The 16,927-nt window shown below is 39.7% G+C and overlaps 1 protein-coding gene across 3 annotated transcripts in view; it reads left to right on the top strand.

Annotated features, from left to right (window-relative positions):
- The window catches only part of FILIP1 (filamin A interacting protein 1), a 187,536-nt gene that overhangs the window by 158,032 nt on the left and 12,577 nt on the right, over nucleotides 1-16,927 (top strand). The window contains exons 5-6 of one of the 3 annotated variants that reach the window (XM_030315859.1): nucleotides 5,667-8,472; nucleotides 12,091-12,148. In XM_030315859.1, the coding sequence (XP_030171719.1) occupies nucleotides 5,667-8,472; nucleotides 12,091-12,148 (2,864 nt within the window). Of the gene's footprint in view, nucleotides 1-5,666; nucleotides 8,473-12,090; nucleotides 13,176-16,927 lie in introns of those variants that run through there. The other 2 variants (XM_030315858.1, XM_030315856.1) reach the window with 2 other exon arrangements.

The raw sequence follows: 16,927 nt of genomic DNA, 5'->3' as shown, positions 1-16,927 counted from the left end.
AATCAAGAGTCAGAGATGTTCAGTGGACTGAGCCAATCAGGCGCCCCTCCTCCCCATTCCTTTTTACCCCTTAATTTTAGGCATTTCCCAAAGTCTTTTCTCTATCTTTTACTTTTTCTCTTTCCACATAGTTTCTCCTTGGAGATCAAATTTATTTCCACACCTAAGGCACTGTCACCACCTCCTCTCTCCACTTACTGAAATGAAAATCCAAGAATTACCAAGCTTTAGCACTATACAAGTTTCTATGTAGGAAGGGATGGGTGACAAAAGAGCCCCAAGACCTCCAATAACTTTCTTTCTTCCTGAAGCTTCTCTCACTTTAACTACTACTATTCCTCCCAATAGACTCCAGATGTACACTGCCCCAACATTCTGGTCCAGCTGTGGGTAAAATACCTCCTCTTGTTTCTCTGCAACAGAGGTTGGAAACTTTTCTTAAAAAGAACTAAAACAAGCAAGCAAACAAAATAAACAAAAAGCACACCAGAACCTATGTGAGAGACACAAAAGCCTTCCTTTAGTCTGGTCTACAAAGTATTGGTTAAGGTTCTAATATTCCCAGAGGCACTTTATAGGTTATCTAGTGGTTGTTCATCATCTGGTACTAAAGAGAGATATTAAGTGATACCTTCCCATCCACACAGAGAGGGCTCGATCTCTCAGCTTTGGTTTCCCACTTAGGAGATAACACCTCTTTCCTAGGCAACCAATGACTAGAATGACCACAGTCTTCAAGAGAGGCCACTGCTCACTAGATCAGAGCCACTTGTCGTCTAATAACCACTATTAATATCACATTACTGGCCCAATAACAGCCACGATATCCATTCAGCAAAAATTTATACTCAGTATTGTGAGGGACTTTAGTTCACACATCTCTATAGAAGATGACTTGAGCTGTATTTCTAGATCAAGCTTATTTATTCTTTCATTTATCTATTCACTCACTATTTTTTGAGCACTTCCGATGTATCAGGCATTGTGCTAGGGAGCAAACAAGACAGACATGGCCTGTATCCTCATGCAACTTGTGTTAACAAAGTCAAGGGTGCCTGGCTGGTTCAGTTGGAAGAGCATGAGACTCTTGATCTCGGGGTTGTGAGTCTGAGCCCCATGTTGGGTGTAGAGACTGCTTAAAAATAAAGTCTTTTAAAAAGTTGTAAGTTGATTAATGTTATAAAGGTTTCAGAGTATTATGGGAGTCTATAAGAATGTATAACTTAATCAGGTTGGTCCTGGAAGGCTTCTGGAAGAAGTGACATTTAAGTGAAACTTTGGAAGGATGAAAATCAGCTGGATATTGTGCCAGAGTGAATGGAGGAGTGGGGAGGAAATACTAAGCAGAAGGCACAGCATATTTAAGGAAAGTGAGCAGCTTAGATAACAGGGGGAAAGACTGGCTTCAGAACCTGCCAACATGGTCAGGAATCAAATCATGCTAGGCCATGTTATAGATTTTTCACCTCTATTCTTAGAGCAACAAGAAGGCATGGGAAGTTAGAGTTCCATTATAGCCTGTGATTATATTTAAATTTGGGTGAGAGTAAGTAATAATAATTATTATAATATAAACATAGCCAAAAGTACACTTGCTATGGGCCAGGCACTGTTATAAGTGCTTTTCCGTATATTAACCAATATGCATCTCACACAAACCCTATGAATCAGGTACTATATTGATGCCCGAGTTATAAGTGAGGGAAGTGAGGTATACATATAGGTTATGTAAGTTGTCCAAGATCACACAGCTAACAAGTGGCAGGGCTCGTGAGGAGACCCATTAGGAGGCTGTTGCAGAATTGTCAGCAGAAGATGCTCAGGGCTTTGGACAGGAGTAATGACAGGAGGAAGTCATTAGGGTAATAGGGTTAAGATGTATATGAGCTGTAAAATTTACAGGATTTACACCAAAAGTACTATATTTCTAATTGCTTGGTATACTGAAAAAATTATCTCATTATGGAAAGAACATTTAACATGAGATCTACCCTCTTAATTTTTTAAGTGTACAATACAGTATTGTTAAGTATTGCCTGGTACACTTTTAAACTTGACTATCTTGCTATTACCTCAATTTTCTACCAATACTATTTCTCACCAGTTTTTCCCATTCCTGTTAAAGGTATTATTTGTAGTTGTGCAGATTAAAAGCATCAAAGTAATTTTTTTCAATTTCTCTATCCCTTTTTCCTAGCAAGTGAACAGTCACAATGCCCATGCCAGTTACCTTTTGCAAAGTCTTCACAGTTCATCCATCTTTCCCATCCCCGGTGTTCTCCCTGTAGAAATTTAAATGCAAGTCTGTTTGCACAGAAGGTTATTGGCAGGCTGTCTTGACTGAGTCACACAACTTTACCTTGGTTATGGATCTAACCCTCAGCTAAATCAAAGCTGTAACTGAATTTTGGGAGAATGCAGAGAATGGGCTGTGTATTGCTGTAAGAGCCACTTTAACTGAGAGATGGGAATAATTTAAGAAGTGATAGAAGAGGGAAGGAGAAAGCTTAATGGGAGAAAGAGAAAGGGGAGAGAGAGAAGGAGAGAGAGAGAGAGAGAATCACAGCTAAGAGGACATGAAAAAATGTGGTTTCTTGGAAGCCAGATTCCTGCGATGGTCATGCTCTAGCTCACAGGATTTCCTACTCATGAGAGAGCCTTCTACTTTTCTCTGGCTGAAAAGTTAATACCCCAGGTTTTACACCAAAGTTACTGAAATGAAAATATTTACAGTGTAAACACAAAAAGCATTGGACAGACTTTTCAGATACATACTCTTTAGTTCTTATATTTATTTTTGTGTTTTATTATATCTGTGTATAGAGTCTGTATGTCAGTCACTTTACTTCTACTATCTCAATTTTGAGAACAATTCTATGAGGTAGGTATAACATCCTTGCTTTACAAGTGAAAAAACTGAGGGTCAAAGAGTTTCAGCAATTGGCCGGAGGTTACAGTCAGAAAATGACAGAGCCAGAATTCAGATGCAGCTGTCTGACCCCAAAGCCCATGTTTTAGTTACTCCAACCCACTGTCTGTAATAGCATAGAGGCATAGGATATTTAAACAAATATCTTTAGAAATTTTAACATTTTAAGCGTAGAGTTGAAAGCACTGATGTTTTCAATGAATTACCTTTGATAGTCTTGTTAAGGCTAAGGAATTTGAAAATATCCCCAAAAGTATCTCCCACTCTATAGTTCTGTGACATTATTTCAGTTGTTTTGACTTCAAGTAAAAAAGAAGATGATCAATAAAATTCTCTTTACACATGTAAGAACCACAGTTAATGAAGCGATTACAGTATTACTCATGTGAACCCAAAGGATTTGAAAACAATCTTTTTCTTCCATTGTAAGAATAAAGTCATAATGGGTTTGGGAAATTATGCATTTATTTAATAGATGCTTAGACACAAGGATATATTTTGTAAAAGTAAATTCCATAAAAAATCTTAATTATATCATCAGAATCATTTCTATAATAATTCTTTAACACCACAAATAGCTTCAATATATGTTCAGTCATTTCTTGTACAATGCAATGTGAGACTATTAGCTTCTATTTACTTGGTTAACAGCTAATCTAGTCATAAATATGAAATAAATCACTTTAAGTAAGTAAGGTGCAAAATATATTGAAAGAATAAAATATCCTTAAAACAAATACAGGTTGTTTACAACTTGCTTCTCTGATATAAATATTAATATTAAGAAGCATTCTTATACTATATAAAGTAAATATGATTATTTTATTTTATCTTATTTTTTATTTTTTAAAATTTACATCCAAATTGGTTACCATACAGTGCAACAATGATTTCAGGAGTAGATTCCTTAGTGCCCCTTACCCATTTAGCCCATCCCCCCCCCCACAACCCCTCCAGTAACCCTCAGTTTTTTCTCCATATTTGTGAGTCTCTTCTGTTTTGTCCCCCTCCCTGTTTTTATATTATTTTTGTTTCCCTTCCCTTATGTTCATCTGTTTTGTCTCTTAAAGTCCTCATATGAGTGAAGTCATATGATTTGTGTCTTTCTCTGACTGACTAATTTCACTTAGCATAATACCCTCCAGTTCCATCCATGTAGTTGCAAATGACAAGATTTCATTCTTTTTGGTTGCCGAGTAATACTCCATTGTATATATATACCACATCTTCTTTATCCATTCATCCACTGATGGACATTTGGGCTCTTTCCATACTTTGGCTATTGTTGATAATGCTGCTATAAACATGGGGGTGCATGTGTCCCTTCAAAACAGCACACCTGTATCCCATGGGTAAATGCCTAGTAGTGCAATTGCTGGGTTGTAGGGTAGTTCTATTTTTAGTTTTTGAGGAACCTCCATACTCTTTTTCAGATTGGCTGTACCAGCTTGCATTCCCGTATGATTATTTTAATTCCATTTTTATGGATAACTGAAAATAACTATTAAAATTGGTGCAAGTTATGAAGGGGAGTGGGAGATACAGGCTTCCAGTTATGGAATGAATCAGTCAGGGGAATAAAAGGTACAGCATAGGGAATATAGTCAATGATATTGTAATAGTGTTGTATTGTGACAGATGGTAGCCACATTTGTGGTGAGCACAGCATAATGTATAGAGTTGTTGAATCACTATGTTGTGCACCTGAAACTAATGTAACTTTGTAACTATACTTCCATAAAAAAAAATTGGTGCACATTGATTCATCAACACAAGGATAGTAAATAGTTATTCTGGTGTATTTATATTCCTACTTTTTTAATGCTATACATAAACACCATAGAGAAAATATATTTCATACATGTAAAACATAATAATTCCTGTAGCTGCCACATTTTTATATTGATAGTAATTGATTTCCTCCCAACCTAGTTCTCTATTTAAAATTTTTGTTTAAATCCAGAAACTGAGCCAAAATTCTGTGCCAGTTCTTCATTAACTAGTTTATGTAGATCAGCTTTCTATCAGAAAGCTTGTCTTGCTTTGGGGCGCCTGGGTGGCGCAGTCGGTTAAGCGTCCGACTTCAGCCAGGTCACGATCTCGCGGTCCGTGAGTTCGAGCCCCGCGTCAGGCTCTGGGCTGATGGCTCGGAGCCTGGAGCCTGTTTCCGATTCTGTGTCTCCCTCTCTCTCTGCCCCTCCCCCATTCATGCTCTGTCTCTCTCTGTCCCAAAAATAAATAAACATTGAAAAAAAAAATTAAAAAAAAAAAAAAAAGAATACAGAAAACACTATTTAAATAGCCACTATTATTGTACAACCTAAGTGTTACTCAATGGTTATGTTATTGAAGTATAATACATTTGCAGAAAAGCACTCATAAGTGTTCAGGTTACTGAAATTTCATAAGCTGAACGATCCTGTGTAACCAACACATAAGTCATGAAACAGAAACCAGTACCTGAAGAGTCCTTTTCATGCCCACTTCTGGTAACTACCCCTCCCCAACGGGAACAAATAACCTGACTTTGGATTAGTATCCTTAATGACTATCTGTTAAAGCCTTGATATTGGAGCAGTTGGTAGGTATTTATTGTAATAGCATTTCACTTTTTATTTAATATCTAAGACAAACTTTTTTTGCTGATGAATCTTTTAATATGTATAAGAATAAATATATATGACATATGTATAATATAATAACAAACTATAATATCTTAATATATTTTGTTTCCTAGGTTGAAAAAGCTCCTTGAACAAGAAAAGGCTTACCAGGCCCGAAAAGAAAAGGAAAATGCTAAGCGACTCAATAAACTAAGAGATGAGCTTGTGAAACTCAAGTCCTTTGCACTCATGCTGGTGGATGAAAGGCAAATGCATATTGAACAACTTGGCCTGCAAAGCCAGAAAGTACAGGATCTTACTCAGAAACTGAGGGAAGAAGAAGAAAAGCTCAAAGCCATTACTTCCAAATCCAAAGAAGACAGGCAGAAACTGCTCAAGTTGGAAGTGGATTTTGAACACAAGGCTTCGAGGTTTTCTCAAGAGCATGAAGAGATGAATGCTAAATTGGCTAATCAAGAGTCTCACAACAGGCAACTTAGACTCAAGCTGGTTGGCTTGACTCAGAGAATTGAGGAACTGGAAGAGACCAACAAAAACCTTCAAAAGGCAGAGGAAGAACTTCAGGAATTAAGAGATAAAATTGCCAAAGGGGAATGTGGCAACTCCAGCCTTATGGCTGAAGTGGAAAATCTCCGGAAGCGCGTGTTAGAAATGGAGGGTAAAGATGAGGAGATCACTAAAACTGAATCCCAGTGCAGGGAATTGCGGAAGAAGCTGCAAGAGGAAGAACACCACAGTCGGGAACTCAAACTTGAAGTCGAGAAGTTACAGAAGAGAATGGCTGAACTGGAGAAATTGGAGGAAGCATTTAGCAAGAGTAAATCTGAGTGTACCCAGCTACATCTAAACCTGGAGAAAGAAAAGAACTTAACCAAAGACCTGCTAAATGAGCTGGAGGTGGTCAAGAGTCGAGTTAAAGAACTGGAATGTTCTGAAAGTCGATTGGAAAAGGCTGAATTAAGTCTAAAAGATGACCTTACAAAGTTGAAGTCATTTACTGTGATGCTGGTTGATGAAAGGAAAAATATGATGGAAAAAATAAAGCAAGAAGAGAGAAAAGTGGATGGACTCAATAAAAATTTTAAGGTGGAACAAGGAAAGGTTATGGATGTAACTGAAAAACTAATTGAAGAAAGTAAGAAGCTTTTAAAACTGAAATCTGAAATGGAGGAAAAGGTGTACAATTTGACAAAAGAAAGAGATGAGTTAATAGGTAAACTGAAAAGCGAAGAAGAAAAATCCTCTGAATTGAGCTGCAGTGTTGACTTATTAAAGAAGAGACTTGATGGAATAGAGGAAGTGGAAAGGGAAATAACAAGAGGAAGGTCTCGAAAAGGATCTGAGCTCACCTGCCCAGAAGATAACAAGATTAAGGAACTAACACTTGAAATTGAGAGACTGAAGAAACGCCTCCAACAATTGGAGGTGGTTGAGGGGGATCTGATGAAGACAGAGGATGAGTATGATCAGTTAGAGCAGAAATTTAGAACTGAGCAGGACAAGGCTAATTTCCTCTCTCAACAACTGGAGGAGATAAAGCACCAAATTGCCAAAAATAAAGCAATCGAGAAAGGTGAGGCTGTGAGTCAGGAAGCAGAGCTGAGACACAGATTTCGGTTAGAAGAAGCTAAAAGTCGAGACTTAAAAGCCGAAGTACAAGCTCTTAAAGAGAAGATCCATGAATTAATGAACAAAGAAGATCAACTTTCTCAACTTCAAGTGGATTATTCTGTCCTTCAACAAAGATTTATGGAAGAAGAAAATAAGAACAAAAACATGGGGCAGGAGGTCCTCAATCTGACCAAAGAGTTGGAGCTTTCAAAGCGTTATAGCCGAGCTCTTCGACCCAGTATGAATGGGAGAAGAATGGTGGATATTCCTGTGACGTCAACTGGAGTGCAGACTGACGCGGTGAGCAGTGAGGCGGCAGAGGAGGAAACACCAGCAGTATTTATACGGAAATCCTTTCAAGAAGAAAATCACATCATGAGCAATCTTCGACAGGTAGGATTGAAAAAACCTATGGAACGATCCTCTGTTCTAGATAGGTATCCTCCAGCAGCAAATGAGCTCACTATGAGAAAGTCTTGGATTCCATGGATGAGAAAAAGGGAAAATGGGCCCCCAATCACTCAGGAGAAAGGGCCTCGAGCAAATCCCAGTCCAGGGCACCCAGGAGAACTGGTCCTTTCACCAAAGCAAGGCCAGCCTCTGCATATTCGAGTGACACCAGACCATGAGAATAGTACTGCAACTTTGGAAATAACAAGCCCAACATCTGAAGAATTTTTTTCTAGTACCACTGTCATTCCTACCTTAGGGAATCAGAAACCAAGGATAACCATTATTCCATCACCAAATGTCATGTCTCAAAAACCAAAAAGTGGAGATGCTACTCTTGGCACAGAACGAGCCATGTCCCCGGTCACGATTACTACATTTTCTAGAGAGAAGACCCCAGAAAGTGGAAGAGGTATGTTTGCAGACAGGCCCACATCCCCCATTCAGATAATGACAGTGTCTACATCAGCAGCACCAGCTGAGATTGGAGTCTCTCCTGAATCCCAGGAAATGCCCATGGGAAGGACTGTCCTCAAAGTCACCCCAGAAAAACAGACTCTTCCAACTCCACTACGGAAATATAACTCCAATGCCAATATCATAACCACGGAAGACAATAAAATTCACATTCATTTAGGTTCTCAGTTTAAACGATCCCCTGGGACTTCAGCTGAAGGAGCAAGTCCAGTTATTACTGTCCGACCTGTCAACGTGACAGCTGAAAAGGAGGTTTCCACAGGCACCGTCCTTCGCTCCCCTAGGAACCATCTCTCATCGAGACCTGGTGCGAGCAAAGTGACGAGCACTATCACCATAACACCGGTCACAACCTCATCTACTCGAGGAACCCAGTCAGTGGTGAGTAGAAGAGGCTCCAGAGTGGAGGCTGAGGGAGGGAGAAGTGACTTGTGAGAATCACCCAGTGCCCAAAGTACAACAAAAGCACATGCCTCTCGCTCTACCTGAGCCCACTAGCAGATGTTTCCTAGAGGACCAGCTACACCAAGACATGAAAATAAAAAGTGGCCTAATGTTTTAATAAATTGAACTCATTTTGAGGGAAAATTTCTTTTTTTTATGTAAAGTATGAAGACCCCCCAAATTCTTGCAAATATGGCCTCTTTATAATGTCAGCATACGATAATAATCAGGTTTAAAGTTTAGTTTTTTGTTTAAAATACTTTTAAAAATGGAGACTGAGAGAAATGGTCAATATGCAGGAAGAATTAAAACTGCCTCCTGGGTTATATTTCTATAACCTAAAATATTCAATATGTGGTTATGTATGGCCATAGTCATATTTTTTTCCAAAAATAAGATTAAAAGTTCTCAATATTAACTTTTTTAAAAGTAAAAAAATGGGTTTATATGTCTAAGCACTATATTTTATTAATAGTATCTTTCAGAGAGCAGATGATTGATAAACATTTATTTAATAACTAGAAGGCTAAATGAGTGATTATGAAAAAGCATGTCTCAGATATAAAAACCAGAGCTTAAAAATAAATTCTGTTTTTAGAAATACTTCCAGTGATTGTCTTCATTTACTTGGGACAAATTAGTAAATTAAATTATAGAAGAACATGTACTGTTTAGATTTTAATTTAAACCAATAAACTAGAAATTATTATTCCTAGATTCTGAACAAATTCTGTCCCATGTATTAGAAACTCTTAGGAAAGACAGGAAGCTTATTATTTAAGTATAGAAACTGTGGCTTATTGTCCCATATCCTCAATTAAATTTACTTTAATTTTCTGTGTACCAACACAGATTCAAGACAGACTTCAAAGTGTGAATTACTAATTGCTTTGTTGGTAAAGGTTTCATTACTGGCTCTATAGGAGCCAAATAGCATTCAGAATTGCTCACACTTCTTGAATGGTTCAGTATAATATTGCTTTTTAAGTAACACAGAGCATAGTTTGCTTGTGCATGGTCACTTCTCTCTAATAATTTTTATAAAAAGATAGTGGAGGTTTAAGTTGTAGCTCAGAGCAGATTTTCTGCTGAAACATCTTAGTACCATTTTAAGGGTCAGATCAAAATAGCTTTACTTTCTTTTTTTTTTTTTTTTTTTTTTTTAATTTTTTTTTTTTCAACGTTTATTTTTGGGACAGAGAGAGACAGAGCATGAACGGGGGAGGGGCAGAGAGAGAGGGAGACACAGAATCGGAAACAGGCTCCAGGCTCCGAGCCATCAGCCCAGAGCCCGATGCGGGGCTCGAACTCACGGACCGCGAGATCGTGACCTGGCTGAAGTCGGACGCTTAACCGACTGCGCCACCCAGGCGCCCCCAGCTTTACTTTCTTTAGCAACATTGTTGGCTACTGATTAAACCCATATACAAACAAGATTTCAAAACAACTGTTTAGGATTTATAGGCCTAAAGGATGGCCCACTTAATTCAGATATGTCAGATTCCATAAAATCAAGGATAACAAAAAGTTTGGGACGCCTGTCTTAGAAATAGAATAGTGAGACTAGTTCATTTGTGCATGTATTTATTCAACATTTATAGGGTGTTTAGCTACACTCTGGGCACTGGGTTTGGTGCCCAACTGCAAAGAGGACCTTTAGAAGTTCCTAGCTTAGTGGGAAAGGCAGGATTGGAACCTACCTAGTGGTTCTATGATAAAGGTATGTACAAAGGAACCCAGAGAAGACTTCCTGGAAGAGGAAGTTTTCACAGATAAGGAGAAATTTTTTAAGAAGGAAAAGGGAAAGAGTATGTAGAGAGAACAGCCTGTGCAAAAGTGTGGCTCTGTGAAGAAGCCTGACATGTTCCAGGAAAGGTGACCATTCCCATTGTACTGCAGCAGTTGGGTGTAGGGACATAATGCAAGAACAGAAAATACAGAGGCAAACTGGAGTCAGATACTGAAGAGAGGTATGTGGCTTATTATGAAATAGACATTTGATCTCATAGAGTAGACAAAGGGAGCCATTGAAAGGGTATTGATGATTAAAAAAAACTACATTACTTATGTTTTAGAAACATATGTCTATAAAACAATTTAAAGATAAATTGGAAGGGACAAAGGCTGAGGACAGGGATACTGTTGCAATCTTTCAGGCTAGAGACGGTATAGGCTTGAACTGTGGTAGTGAAAATGAGGACAGAGATATCTTAAAGATAGGATCGAAGATTTCGTGACAAACTGAGTATAGAGGGTGGCTCTGAAGTTTCTGGTGTGGCTCTATGGGTAGATAGGATGAAAAACATAGGAAGGCTACTCTTTGGGGACAAGATAAGTCATGTTTGGGGCATTTATATTTGAGATGCCTGCAAGACAGTGGAAATGTCTGGCAAGTGGGAAATATAGATGTGTATTCCAAAAGATCATTGAAGGGACTGGAGCTCATCAACACATGGGGTGACAAATGAGGTGATTCTCAGGGTAAATGTGAAAAATTAAAAGAGAGCTGAGAATGGAGCATGGTGACACCCACGTTTAGAAGAAAGGCAAGCTATGACAAGGAGCTAACCAGAGATTGAATAGGAGTCATCAGACAAGAGGTGAATGTGTGAGACTCCAGGAAGAAGGTATCACAGGCAAGAGAGTTTTAAAAGAACTTCAAAAAGAAGGGTATGGCCAGCAGTAACCGTAAAAAATGAAAAGAGGGGCACCTGGGTGGCTCTGTCTGTTGAGCGTCTGACTCTTGGTTTTGGCTCAGGTCATGATCACAGGGTCATGGGACTGAGCTCCACGTTGGGCTCTGTGCTGAGCGTGGAGCCTGCTTGAGTTTCTCTCTCTTTCCCTCTGCCCCCTCCCCTGCTCACATACTCTCTCTCTCTCTCTCTCTCTCTCTCTCTCTCTCAAATAAAAAAATAAGGGGCACCCGGGGGCTCAGTTGGTTGAGCGTCTGACTGTAGCCCAGGTCATGATCTCACAGTTTGTGAGTTCGAGCCCTGTGTCGGGCTCTGTGCTGACAGCTCGGAGCCTGGAGCCTGCTTCAGATTCTGTGTCTCCCTCTCTCTCTACCCCATCCCCACTCATGCTCTGTCTCTGTCTGTCTTAAAAATAAATAAAACATTAAAAAAATAAATAAAAAATAAAAAAATCTTTAAAGAAAATGAGAATCCAACATCATTAAGAGGTGGAGGGAGAGCTGCTTCATCCACTCCAAGAAAGTGCAGATAATTTGGGGGACAGTGGGAGTAAAGTTGCCTGAGTTTATGCCAGATGGCTGTATTTTCTCTGTGAAATAGGAGTTAAGGTCACTTCTGGAAGGGTAGATAGAGGAAGTGGGTCAGAGGCTTGAGAAGAGAAGGAAGTTTGGCGTAGGTGTTTCAGGACATGGAAAAGGGAGGCAATCAGAGTGGATTAGATCCCGACTCCAAGTTTCTAACCATTTTATCTGGGGAGGTGTCATCTGTGGGCATTCCTGTCTTGCTAATGCTCAGGTTGACGGCAAATCCAGGCAGAAACTCACCAGTATCTCCCTGTGTCTCTATATTTTCTCTCTTACAGTCAGGACAAGACGGGTCATCCCAGCGACCTACACCCACCCGCATTCCTATGTCAAAAGGTATGAAAGCAGGAAAGCCAGTAGTGGCAGCCCCAGGAGCAGGAAATCTGACCAAATTCGAGCCTCGAGCTGAGACTCAGTCTATGAAAATAGAGCTGAAGAAATCGGCAGCCGGCAGCGCTACCTCTCTTGGAGGGGGGAAGGGCTGAGGGCAGTGGCTGAGGGGGTATGTTGTGCAGATGCTACTGCTGCCGTGAAAACGGACCTTCGTCTGTTTGTGCCAACTCTCTACATGTACTAACAAGTTTTAAATATCTTGTTTATAAAATAATCGACTAATAGCCATGTGTGTTTCCTATTTTGTAAATTTGTTTTGATGCTAGAGAAAAGAACTAACCAGCAGAGCTACAGTTTGCTGTGTGCTTTGTTGAGGATGCTGGGCCTGAGGCAGGGCCTGACTTCTAGTCCCATTTTTGCTCTAGAAAGTGGACCCACCAGTTAATCCATCTGAACCTCAGTCTCTTTGTCAGTAAGATATGTGAGCTGGATCTCATCATCTCCAAAGACAGATCCCATATTTCCTAATTGTAAATCAGATTTAATAGGCCTATCTCCACAATAATTGATTTTTCAGAAATTCTATTATGGAATAGGAAATAGTTTAACAATCGTCATTTGCCTCTATCAGATCCCGAGTTTGCTTCATGTGCTGGAAAAAACATCTCCTAGCTCTCACAGGGCCCGGACCTCTAAAGTTTTGCAAAACTAAAGCCTCTGGGATGATTTCAGGAAATAATTTGAATATGAAATAAAATGAAAATGAAATATGGAATCCTAAAAACAGAGTTTTACTTATTTGTGTGTGTCTGTGTGTACTAAAGAGGTTTTGGCCATCTCCAAAACATTCCCAGAATTTTAGAGATGATAATTTTAGAACCACTAATGTCAAACTCATGCTCTATTCAAGTGTGCAATTGATTTAAATTGTGGAGCAGTTTGAATAGAGCTGCCAAATGGCCCTTCTATCCATTACAACCTCAACAGAGGTTGTAATGGATAGAAAATAGAAGAAAGTAATTGTGATACACTAATGCCAAGAAAAAAAATGACATCATGCACAGCTTAATTGAATTCAAATATTTTCCTCAGTTGAATGTGGACTTTACTTGCAAATACAGAACCAGTTCGTGATTGTGGTGTGTGTGTGTGTGTGTGTGTGTGTGTGTGTGTGGTGTGATGAAATGAATTATTATTCCTGTCAGTTTTACTTATATTTGTATTATTTTCATTAATTTCAAGCATGTTTTAATAAGCATGAAACTGTGTGAATGCAAAATGCCAGGTGTCTTTGTGAGAGGATTAACCATGTTATTAAAGTGGACATTGTGCTTCCTGGTCAAATAACCACAAATGAGCTCAAGGCTAATAACCCGCAGCTTAGCATCTGAGGTCTCATGTAGGCAGCACCTTTGTCAAAATTTTTAAGCCAATTGAGTGAACTTTATAAAAATACAATAACTATAAAGTTACAGGTTGTTATTTTTCCACTTCTGAATTGTGAGGGTTCCAAAATTATTTGTATAGTCCCTGCTGTTGATATTTGGGGAAAGATAGATTTTTTTAAAAAAGATATTTGATTAGCTTTTATCATTAAATCATCATCCTTCATGATAAAGAGGCTGTTCTTTGAGTTCTTTCCATACCAATTTCCTATCTCTTGCAGAACTTGGACTTGAATTGTATATGATGGTGGTAGATGCCTCACAGAATTCATACATTTTTTTTTAATGTTTATTTATTTTGAGAGAGAGAGAGCACAAGCAGGAGAGGAGCAGAGAGAAAGAGAGGGAGAGAGAGAGAATCTACACTGTCAGCACAGAGCCCAACATGGGGCTTGATCCCACAACCCTGGATCATGACCAGAGCCAAAATCAAGAGTCGGATGCGTAACTGACTAAGCCACCCAGGTGCCCCCATATTCTTTTTAATCAGGTATCTTATTGCCTGTAGCTTATCAGTTCTCAGCATATGTATTAAAAGATGTTGAGTAACCATGCTAACATGCCATAATAATGGGATTTCAAGGTAGCAGGAGAGAGACTGAGAAAAATGATTTTATAAAATGTGATTTTGAGGGGCACCTGGGTGGCTCAGTTGGTTAAAGGTCTGACTCTTGATATTTGCTCAGGTTATGATCTCATGGTTCCTGAGACCCAGCCCCTGGTGGCCTCCACACTGACAGCACAGTGTGGAGCTTGCTTGGGATGATTCTCTCTCTACTTCTCTCTCTCTGCCCCTCTCCTGCTTGCACACTCAAGCCTTCTTTCTCTCTCAAAGTAAATAAATAAACTTTAAAAAATGTGATTTTTGGGGGGCGCCTGGGTGGCTCAGTCGGTTAAGCGTCCGACTTTGGCTCAGGTCATGAACTCGCGGTTTGTGAGTTCGAGTCCCGCGTCGGGCTCTGTGCTGATAGTTCAGAGCCTAAAGCCTGCCTCAGATTCTTTGTCTCCCTCTTTCTCTGCCCCTCCCCCACTCATGCTCTGTCTCTCTCTGTCTCAGAAATAAACAAACATTAACAAAAAAATTTTTTAATGTAATTTTTAACAAGTTTAAACAAGATATCTTTCCATTTCCAATACTGACTTGTATTTTCTTAAAAGGAAATTTTTCCCTTTTATAAAGTGCACAACCACCCCTTTGAGGAAAGAAAAAAAGGATATTCAATCTTTTGAAATGCTTCTTTGGCATTTAGGGTATTTAGTGTTACTGTGAACAAATGGTGTCAAAAATGAAAACTGAGACATTATATTACTTCTGACTCTACCTGTCATTCTCCAATGACTTTTATTATAATCTATTGTCACCGATGCTGTTTTTTGCTTTTACCCACTCATACCATGCTTATTTCATTCCTGCCTGGAAGTCCATACCTGCCATCTGCAGGGAGAGTGCCCTGAAAGGCTTAGCAGTGCATGTACAGGATGTTTATACATCTGGATGCTGGAATAGAGTCATCTACAAAGTACAACTGCTAGGAAAACTTGGCAGAACAGCACATTCACTTTTAAGAAATGGTAAAGAGCAGCCATGGCAGTGTTTCTTCGTAATTTTATTTTATTTATTTATTTTTTTAATGTTTACTTATTTTTGAGAGAGAGAGAGGAGGGGCAGAGAGAGAGAGAGAGAGAGAGAGACAGGGAGACACAGAATCCAAAGCAGGCTCCAGGAGCCTGACATGGGGCTTGAACTCACAAACCATGAGACCATGACCTGAGCTGAAGTCAGACGCTTAACCAACTGAGTCACCCAGGCGCCCCTATTTTAGAACCAATTCTACATTTATTGGATAGCTTTGTTTTTTGTTTTGTTTTGTTTTTTAATTTTTTTTTGACGTTTTATTTCTTTTTGAGACAGAGAGAGACAGAGCATGAATGGGGGAGGGGCAGAGAGAGAGGGAGACACAGAATCGGAAGCAGGCTCCAGGCTCTGAGCCATCAGCCCAGAGCCCGACGCGGGGCTCGAACATACGGACCGCGAGATCTTGACCTGAGCTGAAGTCGGACGCTTAACTGACTGAACCACCCAGGCGCCCCAGGATAGTTTTGTTTTAAGCCACATATTAGAAATGAAATCCACTGAGAATAGGAAGTAGAGGATTAAATGCACTCCAATTCCAGCTTCCATTTGTGAGGATAATGTTTTTACAGTGCAACTTGATGGGCTTTTATAAGAATGAATGGGATTAAAAGGTTAGAGTCTTTTCCCTGTCCTGGAACACAGTATTGTTCCAGGGCCTCATCAAGGCTGCTGTGTACAGCTGCTGTGCAGGTCCCACCCTAGGGATGGGGGGAGTGTGATGGCTCCCCCTGTGGTTGTGCAGGGCACAATCTGCACAGCTACACAGAAAGCACTGGTCTTCCCCTCCAGAGAATAGTTTTTATGGGTTGACTATTTCAGCACGCTATGATGGTGGCCATTTAGCATGCATGGTATAAGAAATGTTCCTGGGGCGCCTGCGTGGTTCAATCCATTGGGCATCAGGCTTCGGCTCAGGTCATGATCTTGCAGTTCATGGGTCCGAGCCCTGTGTCGGGTTCTATGCTGACAGTGCAGAACCTGGAACCTGCTTCAGATTCTGTGTCTCCCTCTCTCTGACCCTCCCCTGCTTGTGCTCTGTCTCTCTCTCTCTCTCTCTCTCTCTCTCTCTCTCAAAAATAAACATTAAAAAAATTTTTTTTAAAGACATGTTCCTGTATGGGACATGGCCCTAAGGGTATTTATCATTTCTTGAAAATGACCTTTCTGTCTAGGTCACTTGCTTAAACAGACTCATTCAGTTTCTGCTGGTAATTTTATTACATTTTCAGTGAGGGCAAGTTAATGGATAGCAACCAGACTCCAGAGGTTTTAGCGTATTCATTAACAGCAGGTCTTATTAGATCTCTTACTTGAATGTCTTCAAGAAAGAAGTGAAAGAATGGCTTTGATGTGTCATGTGGGAAGAGTATAGTTGCAGGGAAATGAAAACATATCCAAGAATATAAGATGTACAAAGATTTGAATTTCTCATTTCCTCATAGGTTTAGAACACTGAGGAAAGCATGAGACTTCCCTGATCAGAAAAACCCAGGGATGTTAGATAAGAAGACTGTGCTTATGTGGGAGGTTGGAGGGCAGAGAGAAGGATGGACACAGAGGGGGCTTCCCAGTAAACAGGAGCACACAATTCCAAATTTTCCCCAACCCAGATGGAATTCAGGGTTTCCCCTCCACAACCTCCTCTAGGGTTTCATTGTTGGTTATGTCCTCATCCTCTGCTGTTTCAGTTTCTCCTTTTTA

The sequence above is a fragment of the Lynx canadensis genome, chromosome B2 (genome assembly GCF_007474595.2).
Source record: "Lynx canadensis isolate LIC74 chromosome B2, mLynCan4.pri.v2, whole genome shotgun sequence".
Lineage (NCBI taxonomy): Eukaryota > Metazoa > Chordata > Mammalia > Carnivora > Felidae > Lynx > Lynx canadensis.
This window is presented reverse-complemented; position numbering and strand designations above follow the sequence as displayed.